General features: G+C 48.7%; 1 protein-coding gene across 1 annotated transcript in view; it reads right to left on the bottom strand.

The window, feature by feature from the left end:
• BMPR2 (bone morphogenetic protein receptor type 2) overlaps positions 1-16,040 on the bottom strand; it is a 696,097-nt gene that overhangs the window by 94,361 nt on the left and 585,696 nt on the right. The window contains exon 11 of the mRNA XM_069615513.1: positions 4,864-5,036. Within this exon, the coding sequence (XP_069471614.1) occupies positions 4,864-5,036 (173 nt within the window). The remainder of the gene's footprint in view (positions 1-4,863; positions 5,037-16,040) is intronic.

Raw genomic sequence — 16,040 nt, 5'->3', positions numbered from 1 at the left:
TCCGCTGTACCTTGCCCAGGATGGACCTGGTCCTTTCCTCCGACGGGGAGGCCAGAAGGGACACTGTGTCGAGCTTCGCTCCCAGAAACAGTGTGTTTTGCGCGGGTACCAGGTGGGACTTGGCGTAGTTCACGGAGAATCCCAGGTCCGTGAGAAGGTGGACGGTCCTTGCCGTGTGCTCCACGGCGAGCTCCCTCACCTTGGCTCGGATGAGCCAGTCGTCCAGGTAGGGGTAGACGTGGATCCCCTCGCGGCGCAGCTGCGCCGCCACCGGTGCAAGGCACTTGGTGAATACCCTGGGTGCCGACCGCAGTCCGAAGGGGAGGGCTTTGAACTGGTAGTGACGCCCTTGGACCACAAACCTGAGGAATTTTCGGTGCCCCTTTAGGATGGGAATATGGCAGTAGGCATCCTCCAAATCCAACGACGACAGGAAGTCTCCCTCCTCCAGCTGACCCAGGACATGCTGGAGGGTGACCATCCGGAACTTCTGCGCCTTGATGAACTTGTTCAGATGTCGCAGGTCTAGGATGGGGTGCCATCCTCCCGTCTTCTTCTTCACGAGGAAGTATCTCGAGTAAACTCCGGAGCCCCGAAGCCTCTTTGGGACGAGTTCGATGGCGCCCTTCCTGAGCATCGCCCTTACCTCCAGGAGAAGCTGAGGGACGTGAAGCTCTTTCCTGGCCACGGGGGGGACGCGCGGGCACCTTCTTTGAAACTCGAGCGCGTGGCCTCGGGCTAAGGCGTCCAGCACCCAACGGTCGGTGGAGATGGACTCCCACACGCTGATGAAGCTCGCCAGCCAGCCTCCCACCGGGGTGCTTCGGTGGGGGCCCGACCCCACGGCCGGTTCAATCCTGTTTCGACGAGGCTTTGCCGCCTTGACCTCCTTGGCGACGACGGCGGGGTCCGCCAGACTTGCCTCGTCCTCTGTAGGCCTCCTGAGACGACGAGCGGGCCGCTTGACGGTAGGTGGAGAAACCGCCGCCGGAACCTTTGGAGGCGCCCTTGCCTCCGCTGCTCCGAAAGGGCGTCCGTCGTTGCTGCAGAACCCCAAGGGCCCGGGCCGTCTCAGTGTCCGCTTTAATGGCCTGAAGGGAATCGTCCACTGTTTTCCCAAACAGGTTGTTCCCATCGAACGGCATGTCCAGGACTCTGGTCTGTACGTCTTGACGGAAGTCCGTAGCCTTGAGCCATCCACGCCGCCTAAGGCACACGCGAAACCCAGTGTCGGCGATGTCCGTCGCAATAGTGATGGCGTGGTCCGACGCCACCTCACCTTCCTGTAGGATCTCCAGGGCATCCGCCCTCTTGTCGTCCGGTAGGAAGTCCAGCAGGGGAGCCAGTTTGTACCATAGCTCCCTGTCGTAGCGGGCCACGATAGCCAAGGCGTTGGCCGCTTTAATCGTCGTCGCTGCAGACGAGATGACCCTGCGTCCCATAGCGTCCAATTTCTTTCCCTCGCCGTCCGGTGGGGAAGTCGATGTGGAGGCCGCACCACCCCCGCTTTCTTCCTGGCCGCCGCGGAGACGACGGAGTCCAGGGTAGGCTGCGCCCGGAGGCACAGGGGGGCCGCGTCCGGGACCCGGTACTTCTTCTCGTACCGGTCTCTTCTAGCTGGCGTCGTGGAAGGGTTCTTGAGGAGGGCGAGGCCCTCATCCCAAATGTCGTCCAGTAGAGGCACCGCGAGGACCGTCTTCCTCTTGGCCTCGCGCCGTTGATAAAGAAACCTTCCTTTTTCTTCTCCTCAGGGCAGAGTTGGAAAAGCTCGGATGCCCTGGCGATCATGGAGTGGAACAATCCAATCTTGTCGGGCGGAGAAGCCCCGGTGGGAGGTGACGACGGTAGATCCTCGTCGTATACCTCGTCGTCCGTGCCCGTCGCTGCCGTGTCAGTCCCCGTATCATCCCCTCGGGTGGACGGGGAGGAGGGCTGGACGGAGCGCGACGGCTGAAAAGGAGGTGGAGGGTGAATCCTTTTCTTGGGCGGGGGAACACCAGAAGGTCCCGGTTCAGGATCCCCCGACGGGAGAGGTTCCTCCGTCGGCAACGGTAGTCTCGTCCTTATCTCTGAGCATAAGGACTGTATAGCCAACAAAATGGCCGCCGAGTTGTCTTGCGGCGCTGGCAGAGGGGAATCCGACGGGCGATCAGTGGCCCCGTCGGCACCCTCGACAATGTCGTCGTCACCTGCGTCGGGATCCATCCCGACGGGCCGGTCTTCTTCCACGCCAAGGCCCTGGCTTAAGACCTCGATCAGCTCTTCCTCCGAGGTTGAAGCCGAATCTACGACAACACCCTGCCCCCCCCTTTTTCTTCCCCGCCGGGGATTTCACGGGGGTCCTATCGATGGGTACAAAAGAGGACTCCCTCCGAGGTGGCAGGGAGACTGAGCCCCGAGGTCGCCACCACTGGTGTAGCCTCCACAGGCTGAGCCAGGGCCGCCGTGACAGCTTCGATAGAGGGCTTGGCCGGATGGATTAAGGCCTTCACCACCTTAGGTGCGCTCACCGCCTTATCCTTGAGGGGGGGGGGGGCACTGCCTCGCTCCCCCTCCGATGGGGCCTTCGAGCTCGACCGGGGCCTCTCCAGGAGCTTCGCCAGGTGCTCGCCCTTCCTCTTACCCGACCCAGAGCGTTGGCTCTTGGCTGAAGGTGCCGGGGAGGATGCGCCCTGCCTGGCGCCCGTAGAGCCCGACCGTTCGGCGCTCCCGGTGCCAGCGGACTCGCGGTGCTTGGCCTTGTGTTGGACCCCCGTCGCCGGGGCGTCCTCAAAGGTCTTAGAAGACCGCTCGGATTTCTTCCTCTTCTTCTCGCCTGACGGGCTCTTCCCTTCCAGCCAGTTGGCGAGACGTTGATGGCGGTCCTTCATGGTCCGCTCCGACATATTGCCGCAAAACGCACAGTCCTTCTCCACGTGCGTCTTGTCCTCATGTAAGCAGTAGAGACAAAAGGAGTGTTCGTCCTCCTTAAAGACGTTCTGCAGCTGGCATCCAGGGCAGACCCTGAACAGCTTTCCGGGCGTCGAGCTTCCCTTCTCCTGGGCCATGTCCGGGCCTGAGAAGCTTCTGGAGTCCTCCAAAAGCGTAGCTCGACGAATTCTTCACCCTTGAGGGGCGCAGACGAATCCGACACGGGTCCCCGTTGATCGGATGGAGAGTCGGTGGAGCTTGAGGCTCTTTTGACCGAAAAAAACGAAGTTTTTGAGAAAAAACGTGAAAAAATAGCACTAACGCTCGAGAGCAATAGCACGAGGATCCCAACACATGAACGTGCGGTAAAAATCTGAAGATGGCTGCCAGAGGTGGTGCTTAGGTAGAGGGCAGTCATTGGCTGTGGTCAGTATGACGCAGAGACCAGTGATTGGTTATTACTACGAAAGACAGATCAGAAACGAAACTGATACTGGTTTTTTCTTTACCGAGGATTCCCAGCCTGACGACGGGGAATATTCATGAGCATGTGAATCCATGCCAGACCCCATGCTGGAGAAATGCCCCAATCTGCATACAGATTTATTTTAGTTATTGTGCATTTGTTAGGTGCCTATACAAACCAATGGTGTTTCCAGGCACCACAAGGCACAACAAGGGGAGGGAACAGGGGAGTAATGAACAATAGTAAAAACAGTAAGTAATCAAACAGTCCTACTAGGGCTTGTGGCAATTGGACGAGCAAGTGCAGGGGAGAGGGAATGGAGAGAGGGGGTTTGGAGGGGGGTAGGGCAAGTGCTAGAGTGGGGCCAGGAGGGGAAGTGCCAGGGGGTGGGACCACTGGCTAAGTGCAGGGGCAGGGGTGTCCCAGGAGGGTGCATCACAGGACTGAACGTGATAACAAAAGAACACCATGATCTGTGGTGGTGTGGGTCAGGATTGTCAGATGAGTCAAGTGTCTCGCATAAAGCCACCTAAGAGACAATTCAAGATGAAAATCACTTGGATATGGACTACAGTGAGGCAGCGTGTAACAGCTGGCATACGCTAGTCCAAGAAGATGGACAGTCATGACTGTATAACTTGCCTTATTTCGCAGGGTAGGGATGGTAAATTAAAATTGTACAAAAAACGATTTTGCATAGTAGGCTCTAATTTTGTATTTATGAAAGGGGAAATGTCATGAAATATGTTACTTTAAAATATTGAATTAATTTCCACTTATTGGCACTGGCTAGGTACAGTTCTGTGACTGCTCTACTGACCTCAGAGTGACACGGGCAAACATGAAAAATTAGACAGTGCAAATATCCAGTAAGCAGGCAGGAACGAATAATAACAAGATTGCTTGAAAAGCAAGATGTAACATACCATATCTGAACATGTTGGCTGCATGTATGAAATAAAAGAAACTATTTTAAAAGAAAAATCAATAACTATTGTTTGTTATTCTATAATTTGTGGAACACATTGTGGCTCCAAAGTACCTACATACATTAATTTATTGCATTTTCTTGGGCGATTTCTCTCAGAAATGTCATTGAAATTGGAAGCTGGCAATATGCCACCGTCTAATAAACGAAAGTGGATCTTCATCTAGATGAACAAATTACTAAATGATGAATTCAAAATAGAAAATTGGTCAAACACAGAAGAGTCTGTGCGGTCGCTACTTGCACACGCAACCTCAAACCACACTTAAATACGAACATATACAACTGTTTAGGAGCAGCCCAATGAATTGCGTCATTAAGGCCTTCTTGCATAAGGCATTGAAATACAACCAATACAAATGAATCCAAAAACCTATTTAAACACATTTAATTGTAAAAAACAACTCCAACAGATTCACGGATGGCTGAATCAATGAAATGGCAAGTGTTTTCAGTGTACACCGAGTACTCCACGTAGTTCTATGTGGCCATTACTCACCGCTCATTCTGCAGGACTGTGGACATTGGATTGACCGTCGGGCTGACTGATTTATTCCTTTCCCAGATCATCATGAGCTCGGCCATTCTCTCCTCCGCACACTGAGCCGTCAGGCGGGCCTCTGCATCCTGGTCCCAGCAGTCATCTATCGTCTCTTTGAGGGACCTCACAGCCTACAACAGAGTGTGGATGAATAACATTCTCCTGTCTTGGTTTACTCCAATGTTTTACAGTCAAACAAAATGTGACAAGGAAACATATCAACCGTTTCCGAAACCCCTCGAAAATATCAGGCAGTTAGAAATAAAAGAGTTACATTGGTGGCATTCCATGCATCACTGCCCCCTAGTAATGTCTAACAATTTCTCTAGCAGCATATATTTATTTAAGGTGCTTTAATCAGCGTTGCGTGCAAGGAAATGCTTCAGAGCACATGTACACAAACTGTTACATATATCCAGAAAAATGGTATTTAGGTGTAACAACAATTTCACATGCTGTTTTGTATAGCTCAGTTTTCTACCCAAAAAGAAAAAAAAATATATATTTAAAATAAAACATCCACTGGGCCTCAGGGAAATCAACAAAATCATGACCAGTCGTTACAACCTCCCGTACACAATATCCCTATCTTAATCTTATGCATCAGTTCACACCTCCCCATTATTATAACTTCTGGCGAATTACAAAACATTCGGGGGTGGCCAGTTTAGGTTTAAAGAATGCTTAGTAAGGTCTATTTGGGCAAAGTGGAAAGCCATCCTGGCCTTGTATGGGTGACTTGGGACCTCACTGACTTGCTTGGCCACTCTTGTCATGCTCAAGTTACTTAGTTTTGCTTTTCTCCGGAGGTCATTCCCTGCCTAGCTAAGGCCAGAAGGTGTGGGGGATACATGCTAAAGAGGCAGACCTGCGACATCTTCACACTTCTGAAGAGGCAGATACGAGTAGTCATCCTCTATTTGCATTGTTGACCTTGGAAAAGGACCTCATCATTTGGTGGGTAATACATGACTGATTTAACTCATGGGTTGAATTTCCCCTCTTTCAAGACCACATCACACAGTGAATGCCCCGAGACGGATCAGATGCATTTCTTTTTTCACTCCGTTTACTGCACGACTTGGTCCACCAAGTCTCTCTTCCATTCCAGCACCTTACTCAGGTTCTTGGCAGTGTGAAAGGCTAGCTGATACCAGCACATTTTCCAGTCTGTGCTGCTCCACTTGAGTTTTGATCCTTTGCTTAGAGGTCTAGTGGGTTGACCCAAAAGAACACACCCACCTGTATCTAGAGAAGTCGCCTCTTTGGACAGTCTTGCCTTCACATAACTACCTTATTTTGTGGAAACCTTCAAGGGGTTCTCCCAACTCAGTCATAGTTTTGCAGCTTTGATGGCTCTCTCTTACTTCTAGTAGTATGGTACAGCCTGGATTGGACAGTTTCTTATTCCACTCTGGCACCCTTGGTGAGCGCTCCTCATCCCACTGCTGACTCGCTGAGCTGCAGCACCACCCTCTAATGTACCAACACACCATCTAGGAATCATTTCCTTCCCCAGGGGCTTCCTTTTCATCGAGATGCCAGCACCTTGATCAGGCCCTTCAAGCCTCTGGTCAGCCCACATTCTACCAAGACCACTGCAAGAATTAAAGGCCAAGCTACCCCCATGGTCAAAATCCTTCAAATACTACAACACCGGCAAACTCTTACTTGCCATGCAATCAAAAATCTTTATTGGAATCATGGGTAACAGAAAATGTTCAGCACATTGGAATGCCCTTGAGTTAGATCTCAGTTTCTACTGCACCTCTTGCAGCTGTGTGGCCATTGGCCTTACTTATGGATCCCACAGTTTGGTTTCTCCAATCCTGTCATCTGCCAAATTTACCCTTGCAGCGCTGGACTCCCCTTTCTCCACCTCCATAATAACCAGTTAGTCTCTCCTTCCACAAAAGGTAGTCAGACCTCCTGTGGGCTTACATTAGGAAGCCCAATTACTTTCAGTGTACCCCTAGGCCTCAGAAAGCCCTGACTGCCAACTACACAAAGGGGACTGAGGCACACATTTAGCCACTTAATAAGGGTAAAGTGATGGCTAGTCTGACCCCTTAGAAATTTTCACTTAGGGCAATGGCTTAAGAAACTTGGTAAAATAAGAATATCTCTATTGATCGCGAGCATCGGTTTAAAAAAGTTTACAATCCTATGAACTTACTGTGCAGCACAGGATCACAGGTTTAATTCCATTTTCTTTTGGGATCTTGATGTTTATACAAGCAAAACATGGTTGAGAGCCTAAAAATGTATAATTTTAAACATGTACTATTTATGAAAGGTGTTCTGAATACTTCTAAAACTGACTTTGGTAAGATTCCATGCTTGGCTGGACCCAGTCAAATGCCTTCCTTACACCACCCATTCCAATGATAACTCCCTTGCCTTTCTCATCTCTCAACTCTCCCCCTCTAATATCTCCACTGCTCCTCCCTCTGATCATTATCATCTTTGACTCAACCTCCACTCCTTACTTCCACGCCACTCTCTCCATCTAGCACTTCCATTACCAAGCACAGGTTTCCTGCCTCCAAATTCCCCATCTATCCCTCTGACCTACACGACTTTCTCCTACAATGCAAAATTCACCATTCCATCCACTGATAAAGCCATCACTAACTTCAACACTGCTCTAAATGCTCCAGTCTCCTCTCACTTCCCGATTTGTACATTCACTTATAAACCCTTCCCTCCACGGCCTTGGGTTACACCTACTATCCGCACCCCAATACCGAGTAAGAAAACGTTGCACTTGTCAAAGATCTAGATTCTAGACACTCAGATCTCAAACTCCCCGACTGCTCTTAAACTACTCCTCCGCTCTCAACACTGCCAAATGTGACTTCTATATCTCCCTCATTTCATCTCAAACCTCTCGACATAAGGCACCTTAAAAAATCTGTCAACTTAATTCCTCCATCTCCTCTACTCTTTCCAATAACAATCTAGCTCCCTACTTTGCTTCAAATATTTCCAACATTCAAAGCACCTTTGCAAATTAACTTCTATTCCCCCACACCTACTCTTCACCACCTCTACCCTCCTCTCCAGTGACCATGTCTTCCTTTGCTCCCCACTAACACCCATGTGATTCTTGACCTTCTCCTCAGGGCTGACCCTTCATCTGCCCCCAACACCATCCCCACACATAGTAAAACTCATAGTTCTCAGTTTTGCTCCATATCTTGATTCCCTCTTCCACTTCTCTTTTTTTTTACAGTGCCACATTCCCATAATCCAGCAAGTCAGCTACTGTCATCCATATTCGTAAGAAACCTAGATGCCAACTGTCCTGCCAACTTTCATCCAGTCTCTCTTACTTCACTATTCCAAATTTCGAGACACAACCTTCGGGATACTCTTCAATCTGGCCTCCGACCTTTGCACTCTACAGTCTCATCTCTCTTTAATGTCAGCAACTACATCTCTTCCGCTCGTCATGCGAAACATTAATCTAGTCTTATTCTTCTTCACCTTTCTGCTGTCTTCGATACAGTTAACCATTCTGATCTTCTCCCAACACTGTCTCCTAGGCATCAGTTGCCTTTCAACAGTCTCACCTCCCCAGTAACCCCCCCTTCCTGTTGGTGTTTCCCAAGGGTCAGTCCTGGGTCCACCTCTCTATACCTCTGCTTTTGGCACCTTGATCTACCCCTACAGGGTCTCCCATCAACTCTTCAGAGTGTCATCAGTGATCTTCTCCTTTCTTCTTTCCTTATCGGACGAGCTACAGTCAAAAATGTCCCTCCACCATCAAATACTGGAGGGTATCGCACTCGCTCATGCTCAACTCTAAGACTTAAGTTCTCTACTGTCCATCCAAACAAGCTCTCTTCCTCCCCCCCCTCTTCTATTGTTCTCTCCTGACTACTGTCTCAACTCTGTTTCTACTCGTAACCTTGGTGTCATCTTCAACCCATCTCAACTTGCAGCTATTCCTCTCCAAATCTGCGACTGCGGCCAGACTTAATTTCAACATCAGAAAGCGAAGACAACATCTCCCCTTCAGCACCTAATCTACTCTTTAGTACTCGCTCGATCTGCCTACTGTGCCAGTCTACTCTATGGCCTACCCAACTATGCTTTTCCTCCTCTCGACAAAGTCCTCAACTTTGCTGTCCGTACACGCTTCAACCTTCCCCGCTTTACCTCAACCTCTCCAGCTCATCTCCTGTCAGGCTAGATATCTATGAGAGAGTGCGAAGTATAGACTCATTCTCATCTTTAAACAAACTATACACAAACCTAGACCTGCCCTACCCATCGACCCATCTCACTCCCTACTCTCCTTCTCACTACCTATGATCATCCTCAGATCACCTCCTTGCCACCTCTCGTTTCCACTCAGCTCTACTAGCATCATCCTGTCCGATATCCACATCCTCTCACCCATTAAGGACACTGGTCCTCGGGTATGTAAATCAATAAATAAAAATCTTGTTAGCAGTTTGTGTGCCAAAAATACATTGTTTTCCCTGTAAGTTTCACCGAATTAATAACGTTTTAGTTTACCAACTTGCGCTGTCAAGCCAGTTTCCAAACAGAGGAGCTCAGCAGCTGTTGCTGTAGGGACGCCCAATCCTATGTATAAAAATGTGCATTCTCCCAACGTAATACCCAGCAGAAGAGCAAAGCCCCTTATGCCAGAATGATGAATGTTTAGATAGATTTTAAAACTCTGGCCTAGCGGACAGAGTTTAGGAGGCCATGAAAGTTATGGTAAATGGGGGAAACTGTAGGAGCCGCAGCCAAACCAATCAATGTAGCATGAATAGTGATCAAGGATAGGTCTCAGGAAACATGAGTGGGGTCAGGGGTCCACAATAAGTCCACACAGTAAAGCACTTAGACAGTATACAAATACTATATATATTGACCAAAGAACACCATAAAAACGAACAAAGTAGGTAATATGACAATACTAATATAAAACATATATACAGTCACTGTAAGTTCGTGCTAAGTATACAATTCACTCCCCAATGAAAGGGAAGTAATTAACAAATGCACCGACAGTGCACAGGACTAGAAACCCTAACTTGTAAAGTCCAAACCTAAATTGATTGGGGCCTTGCGCCCAAATGTTCTTAAATAGTTTTATAAGGTGGGAAAAAGTTAGGGAAAGGGCCCTGTGGATGGAAAGATTGGTCTAGAAGAATATACAAGGAGTTTACTGGCAAGTAACCTTTTGGGGGGCTTGTGTAACAAATGTTGCCAAAGCAAGAGTTGTAAAGCAAATCAAAGCTCTTCACAAACTTTTAAAGGGTGGAGATAGGGGCACTGGTAAGTCATACATTACTCACTGCAATCGTACTTCTGGTGATTGTATCTGCTCACATTCACATGCTGTGCATATAGTCTGACATCTAGTGGTAATAGCAGAGTATTGCATCTTTCTTTCGAAGATCGAAAAGTGACGTCGACCTGGGCATGACTTCACACTATCCCTAATGTTTAGTGAAAGTGCAAACAGAACTCCAGGTAGCTGCTTTGCAAATAGAATCAAGCAGAACATTTGCAATAAAGGCTATAGTAGCTCCTGTGCCTCGAGTAGAATGTGCTCTATGCGTAAAGGGTACATTTCTTTTGGCAAGAGAATAACAGTTGATGCCTTTAACGATCTATCTAGAAATAGACTATTTAGACACAGGGTCCCCGTCTCTACCAACGGCAATAGAGACAAAGAGCTGGTTAGTTTATTAGTGGTTTAGTCTTTTCAAGTTAGTGTACCACCGCTCTCCTAAAATCTAGTGTATGGAGGCTTCTTTCAGCCAAATTAGTTGGATTCTGAAAGGAAGTTAGAAGAGCGATAGATTGGTTTACATTAAACTTATTTTTTCATTTGTAGAGCACCTAAATCCTTGGGCATCAGGGGGCTGTTGCAGACCAGTTACATTTATGTACAAGCTTGATTCATAACCGGGGTATAGCAGTAATACAGTGGGGTGGACATACAGTTAGTACATACAGAGAGGAGAACAGGATGATCAGTACATGGGGTGCATGCAGGGTGACATCCTGGTTGGCAGAATGAACTTCGAAATGAATTTAGGCGCAAAGCGTGGGTGTGTGCGCAGTTCCACTGTCTTTATGAATGGCCACAAAGGGGTCTTGAACTGAGAGAGCTTGCAGTTCCCAAATCTCCTTATAGCGGCAATGGCCACTAGGAAGACAGTCTTATAGGCGAGGGCCTTAAGACTAGCCTTATGCATGGACTCAAAAGGCAGTCCCCCATTAGTCTTGTAAGAAAAACATTTCAAGTCCAATCCAGGAGTTGGTTTAGAAATAGGAGGGTGAAATATCTTTACCCGTTCCATAAATGCCTTCATTACTGGAATTTTCCACCAGGAAATCTTGCTCTGGGATGTGGTGTAGGCAGACGGGGCAGCAAGTTGGACCTTTAGGAAGTTGAAAAAGAGTCTGGAATCTAAGTGGTGCGTTAGATAAAGGAATATATTCTTAGGTGATCAATAGGGTTGATGTTTTTGCTGTTGCACCAGATGACAAACTGTTTCCATTTATTGGAGTAACAATGGCTGGTGTTAGGTTTATGTGCCTCCTTAACCATGTCCATCCATCTGAGGTAGATCGAGGTGCCCAAACTGACTTTCGGAAGCCAGGCTGACAAGTGGAGTGTTTGGGGGCAAAGGTTCATTTTTTTCCCTAGGGCGTTTGACAGTATGTTGTATGGACAAGGCAGTTTCCTGGGAAGGGAGACTAAGATGAGAGAACCCTGGATGTTGAGCCCATATTGGTGCTACTAGGATCAGTGCAACTAGTTCTTGGTGCATTGTGTGCACTATTCTGTTGAGAAGGGGAACCAGGGGGTGGGCGAAGGCGTAGGCAAATCTCCGGGACTATGTTATCGAGAGACTGCCCCCTTAGGACTGTTTGAGGGTCCCTAAAGCCGTAATCATTGTGTTGGCCATTCTCCAGAGTCGCAAACAAATCGATGTCTGGATGACCCCATTCTGCAAAGACACGGAGTAGAATATGCTCTTGTAAGCGCCACTCGTGTTCTGCGGGTAGGTGCAAGTCTCTGCTGAGTACGTCTGCCAGAAGATTGTGTTCCCCCTAGAACATGTTGTGATAGTAGGAACATGCCTTTTGTGTGCCCACTACAAAATGTTCTGCGACTGTTTGCATAGCCTTGGAGAGTGAGTGCCCCCGTTTGTTCAGATAATACATGGGCGTGGTGCCGTCTGTGAGGAGAAGAACCGTCTTCCCCTCAAAGTGTTTGGAAGGCTTTCAGTGCTTTAAACACCGCCAGTAGCTCCAAAAGATAGATCTGTTTGATGCCACTGATGGAGACCACATGCAGCGCGCTGTCTGCTGAAGGAGTGCACCCCCCCTACCCGCATGTGGTGAGCAGCTTCTACTGCAGGGGTGGTGAATTCCCCTTCAGATGGTTTTCCTTTGACCACCACTGCAAAGACTGAACGAAGGCTGTCGAGACAACCACTAGATCGTCCCACTGAACGCTTACCTGACACCATTGGCTCAAGAGCCACTCTTGCATGGGGCGCAGCACAGACAGGCAGGAAGATACAGGATGCCCTCATCCTTAGTAGCCACGTGGCTTTCTTTATGGTTATTCAGCAATTGGCTACATACTGAGGGATCTGTTTTGAACCCTCTTGTTGGAGGGGAAGACAAGGCCGTCTTCTGTCCTAATTACAGCTCCTAGAAACTGTTTGACTTGACTGGGGCCCGAGACTACCTTCTCATTGATTGGGAATCCCATATTGAAAAGGAGATTACAGTCTTTTGAGTGTTTTCCAGGCATGTTTTGTAGATGTCTCCAGTGATGAGCCAGTAGTCTAGATAACGGTACACTGGAATGGATGGCCTGTGCAGGTGAGCAGCCGCCACTGCTAGTACCTTTGTAAACACCCTTGGAGCGGAGGCAATGCCGAAGGGGAGTACCTTGACTTGATAGTGAGTGTTTAATGCACACAGACAGCAGGCCGCACAAGAAACCTGAAAAAACAGACTACTAATAATACTGACAGACATAGGACGGGAACAGTAGCAGGATGATGAATCTAACTGGCCAGAGATCTTAACTGGTGTCTTGAGCCGTTTGCAAAACATAGGGAAGCTCTTCTCTGTACGCATGTTGACTGGGAGATCATTTCCAGGCAAGGGTGGCTATAACCGGAAAAGACCGACCTCTGCCACAAGCTCTTTTGATCTTAGGGCAGACGAGACGGGAACTAGCAGTGGCATTACCTCCTGTAGAGTTGTCATCCTGAACTTCTAAGGTTTGACATACTTCTTTGCAATATGCAGATCGAACACAGGGCGCATGGTTAGATACTTTTTGGGTACAAGAAAGAATATTGATTAAATACCCTTGTTTACCTGAAGATCTGTGATGACCTCCATAGCTCCCTTCTGTAGTAGGATCTGGAACTCCTAGCAGGGTTTGTAGATGTTCAGGAGACAGAAGTCTGCTCTTGGGTGGTTGCAGGAATTCAATGCAATAACGGCCGCTGGCGGTTTTGAATACCCACTGATGTGAGGTGATGCCCTCCCATGCATGAGTAACATGTTAATCGCCCGCCATACATGGGAAAAGACCTGCACTGCTGAGTCATGTGTTGGCTGGGGCAGGGAGCCTCTGGCTGCAGAGATTCTCCCTCTACCCTTTCTTTGCTGAAATCCCTGTTGCTGAGGGGGGGGGGGGGGGGGGGATCTGGAAACTGCTGGAAGTGCTTTGTCCGGAGTCCCTCCTGTTCCATAGTTCCCTTGGGATGAGCGGAAAAAAGGATCGCCCACGAAAGGACCGGCAGGTGTTAAAAGCGCCCCGTTGGACAAAATTATAAGTTACTCACTGTAGTGACTAACGTACTCCTAGTCCATAGTCCCCTTTCCTCCACACTGTATGGGCGTCCCTCGCTAGTGATGGGAGACAGAACCTTTTACACCAAAAAAAAAGAATCTTCCCCTTTAAATATAGATGCGCAGCCCTGGGAGCATGCGCTCCACTGACTACGCCCACCGGTGCCACTCCTCAGTCCCCTTTGACGCATTGACAATATTAACATATTACCTGAAGCGCCTATTTTCAGACTTTGCGCTGCAGGATGAAGATCTTTGCTGGTCAAGATTGATGACGGGAGAAAAAACCACCTGGACGTTGGCAACTTACAACATCCTACAAGACATTCAAAAATCCTTCCCTGTACAAACAGATTAAGAGACTGAGCAAATCTCTATAATGACACGTTGATCGATGGTACTCTGCTCAAATTTTTATTTTCAAACTTCTGTTCCTTTTACGAAACTAAGCTACTTTTCGGATTGTAAAAATCAGAATGATTAAAATACAATTCATTTAAAAAAAATATTAACATTTCCGAATTACACCAGTTTTATTAGGAGGAGGATGGTGGGACGTATGGAGGAAAGGGGACTAGGTGTAACGCTCACCTGGTATCCACGGGGACGTCACTCAGCCTGTTCTGACCTCTTACGACCTTGAACCCTTCCCTGGAGTCTACTCGACTGGAGACTGGGCCTGAAACACAGGATTGGTAGAGTTTAACTTCCTATTGTCTGTGTGCTTGAACCCCTTCTTCCCAAGGGTCCAACCCTTCCCTTTGATCCACAGTTCACCTTGTTTTCTTGGAAAGTGTGCTCTCTGTCCTGCTTTCAGCGTCGATTGATGCGGGCTCGTTGCTGCCTAGTTACTTCACTGGCAAGAGTCTGACAGGTAAGTATAATGAGTCTTTTGAACAGTTCTCTAACTTCATTCCTTTCCTTCCTTAGATGATGGCCGGCGTCCGGGGATGGTGACGTGCTGCTGAGATGAGTAGCGCTGAAGGTGAGTGAGAGTGCGATGCGACTCGTTCGTATTTGTATTGAACCGAGTTCTTTTTCTGTGTCTTTTAGGTGCCGCGATGTTTTCAGCGTGGATGCCGGTTATGAAGAAGAAATGCGGTGAGTAAGCGCAGTAGGCAGCGCCTCTAGATGTTTCCACGCTAACCTGGAGTTTCTTTTCCCTCTTGCAGATGGATGAGAAGTTCCGGAGACAGAGTTCCCTCAGAGCGGCTGGAATTCAGGTAAGCGTTTGAAGCTCGTACAGTCTTTAAAAATAAGTGAAGATTTGCTGAATGCTTACTAATGCCTTTTTTTCTGTTCTTTTCCCTTTTCCTTAGGAAGCGGCGTGCCAGGATGGGAATGACACCACCGAAGATGCCCGCAGAACAGACGAAGCGATGAATGATGGGCAGAAGCGCCGCAAGGTAAGGCTGTTCCTAACTGTGTTCTTGCAGGAGCTGAGCGCAGGAGAAAGATGCAGGCCTACTGGAGGCCGATCCGAACACTGTCACGCTGCAGAAAACACAAAGCAGGTTTCTCAGCTTGGGCGTGGCTTAAATAGTCTCTGGGTATCTCAGGTGTCTCTGGGCTGAACCACACCCAAAAGACTAGACTGCACATGCAGTTCTGGGAACCGAAATATGTGGGGGCAACCATCTTGTCCCCATTACTGCACTACAAGTCCAATCCCCAATGTTATCCTATGGGAGTGAGTGAGTCTGGTGCCACAAGTGCCAAGTCTGACTCCAAGTCGGTCTTTGGAGGGATGGAGAGGCCCTTGAGGGCCATGTAGGTGATCGTGGCCCGGCTCCAGCCTGACATCTTGGAGGGCTGGGGACATGAGGGGCAGGAATCACGACACTAGGAGTGCGTTAGTCACTACGGTAAGTAACTTATAATTACTCCTACCTCCCGTCCCCTTTCCTCCGTACTGTATGGGGCGATAACTGAATGTAGCCACAGGGTGGAGAGTTGCCCTCTTAAGAAAACAAGTTCCTTAACACTGCCTGACCAAATGCTGTGTCCGACCTGGCACTGGCATCCAAGCAGTAGTGTTTGCAGAAGGCAGCGGGAGTAGCCCAAGTAGCCGTCTTGCTGATGACATGCCACGGAACGGGTCTTTGGAAAGCTACCGCTGTGGCCTTATGTCTGATGGCATGGGCATGCGTGTTTGCTGGTAATGGCTTGTGCTGCCCTTCATACGCCTCCTTCATGGCCATAACCATCCACCTTGCTATGGAAGCCTTGGAGGCCAGACCGTCTGGTTTTAATCCCCCAAAGGTGACAAAGAGCAT

Source organism: Ambystoma mexicanum, chromosome 9, assembly GCF_040938575.1.
Source record: "Ambystoma mexicanum isolate Mex_15411 chromosome 9, UKY_AmexF1_1, whole genome shotgun sequence".
In the NCBI taxonomy this organism is placed as follows: Eukaryota; Metazoa; Chordata; class Amphibia; order Caudata; family Ambystomatidae; genus Ambystoma; species Ambystoma mexicanum.
The sequence above is the reverse complement of the archived record's forward strand: the minus strand, read 5'-3'. Positions and strand labels throughout refer to the sequence as shown.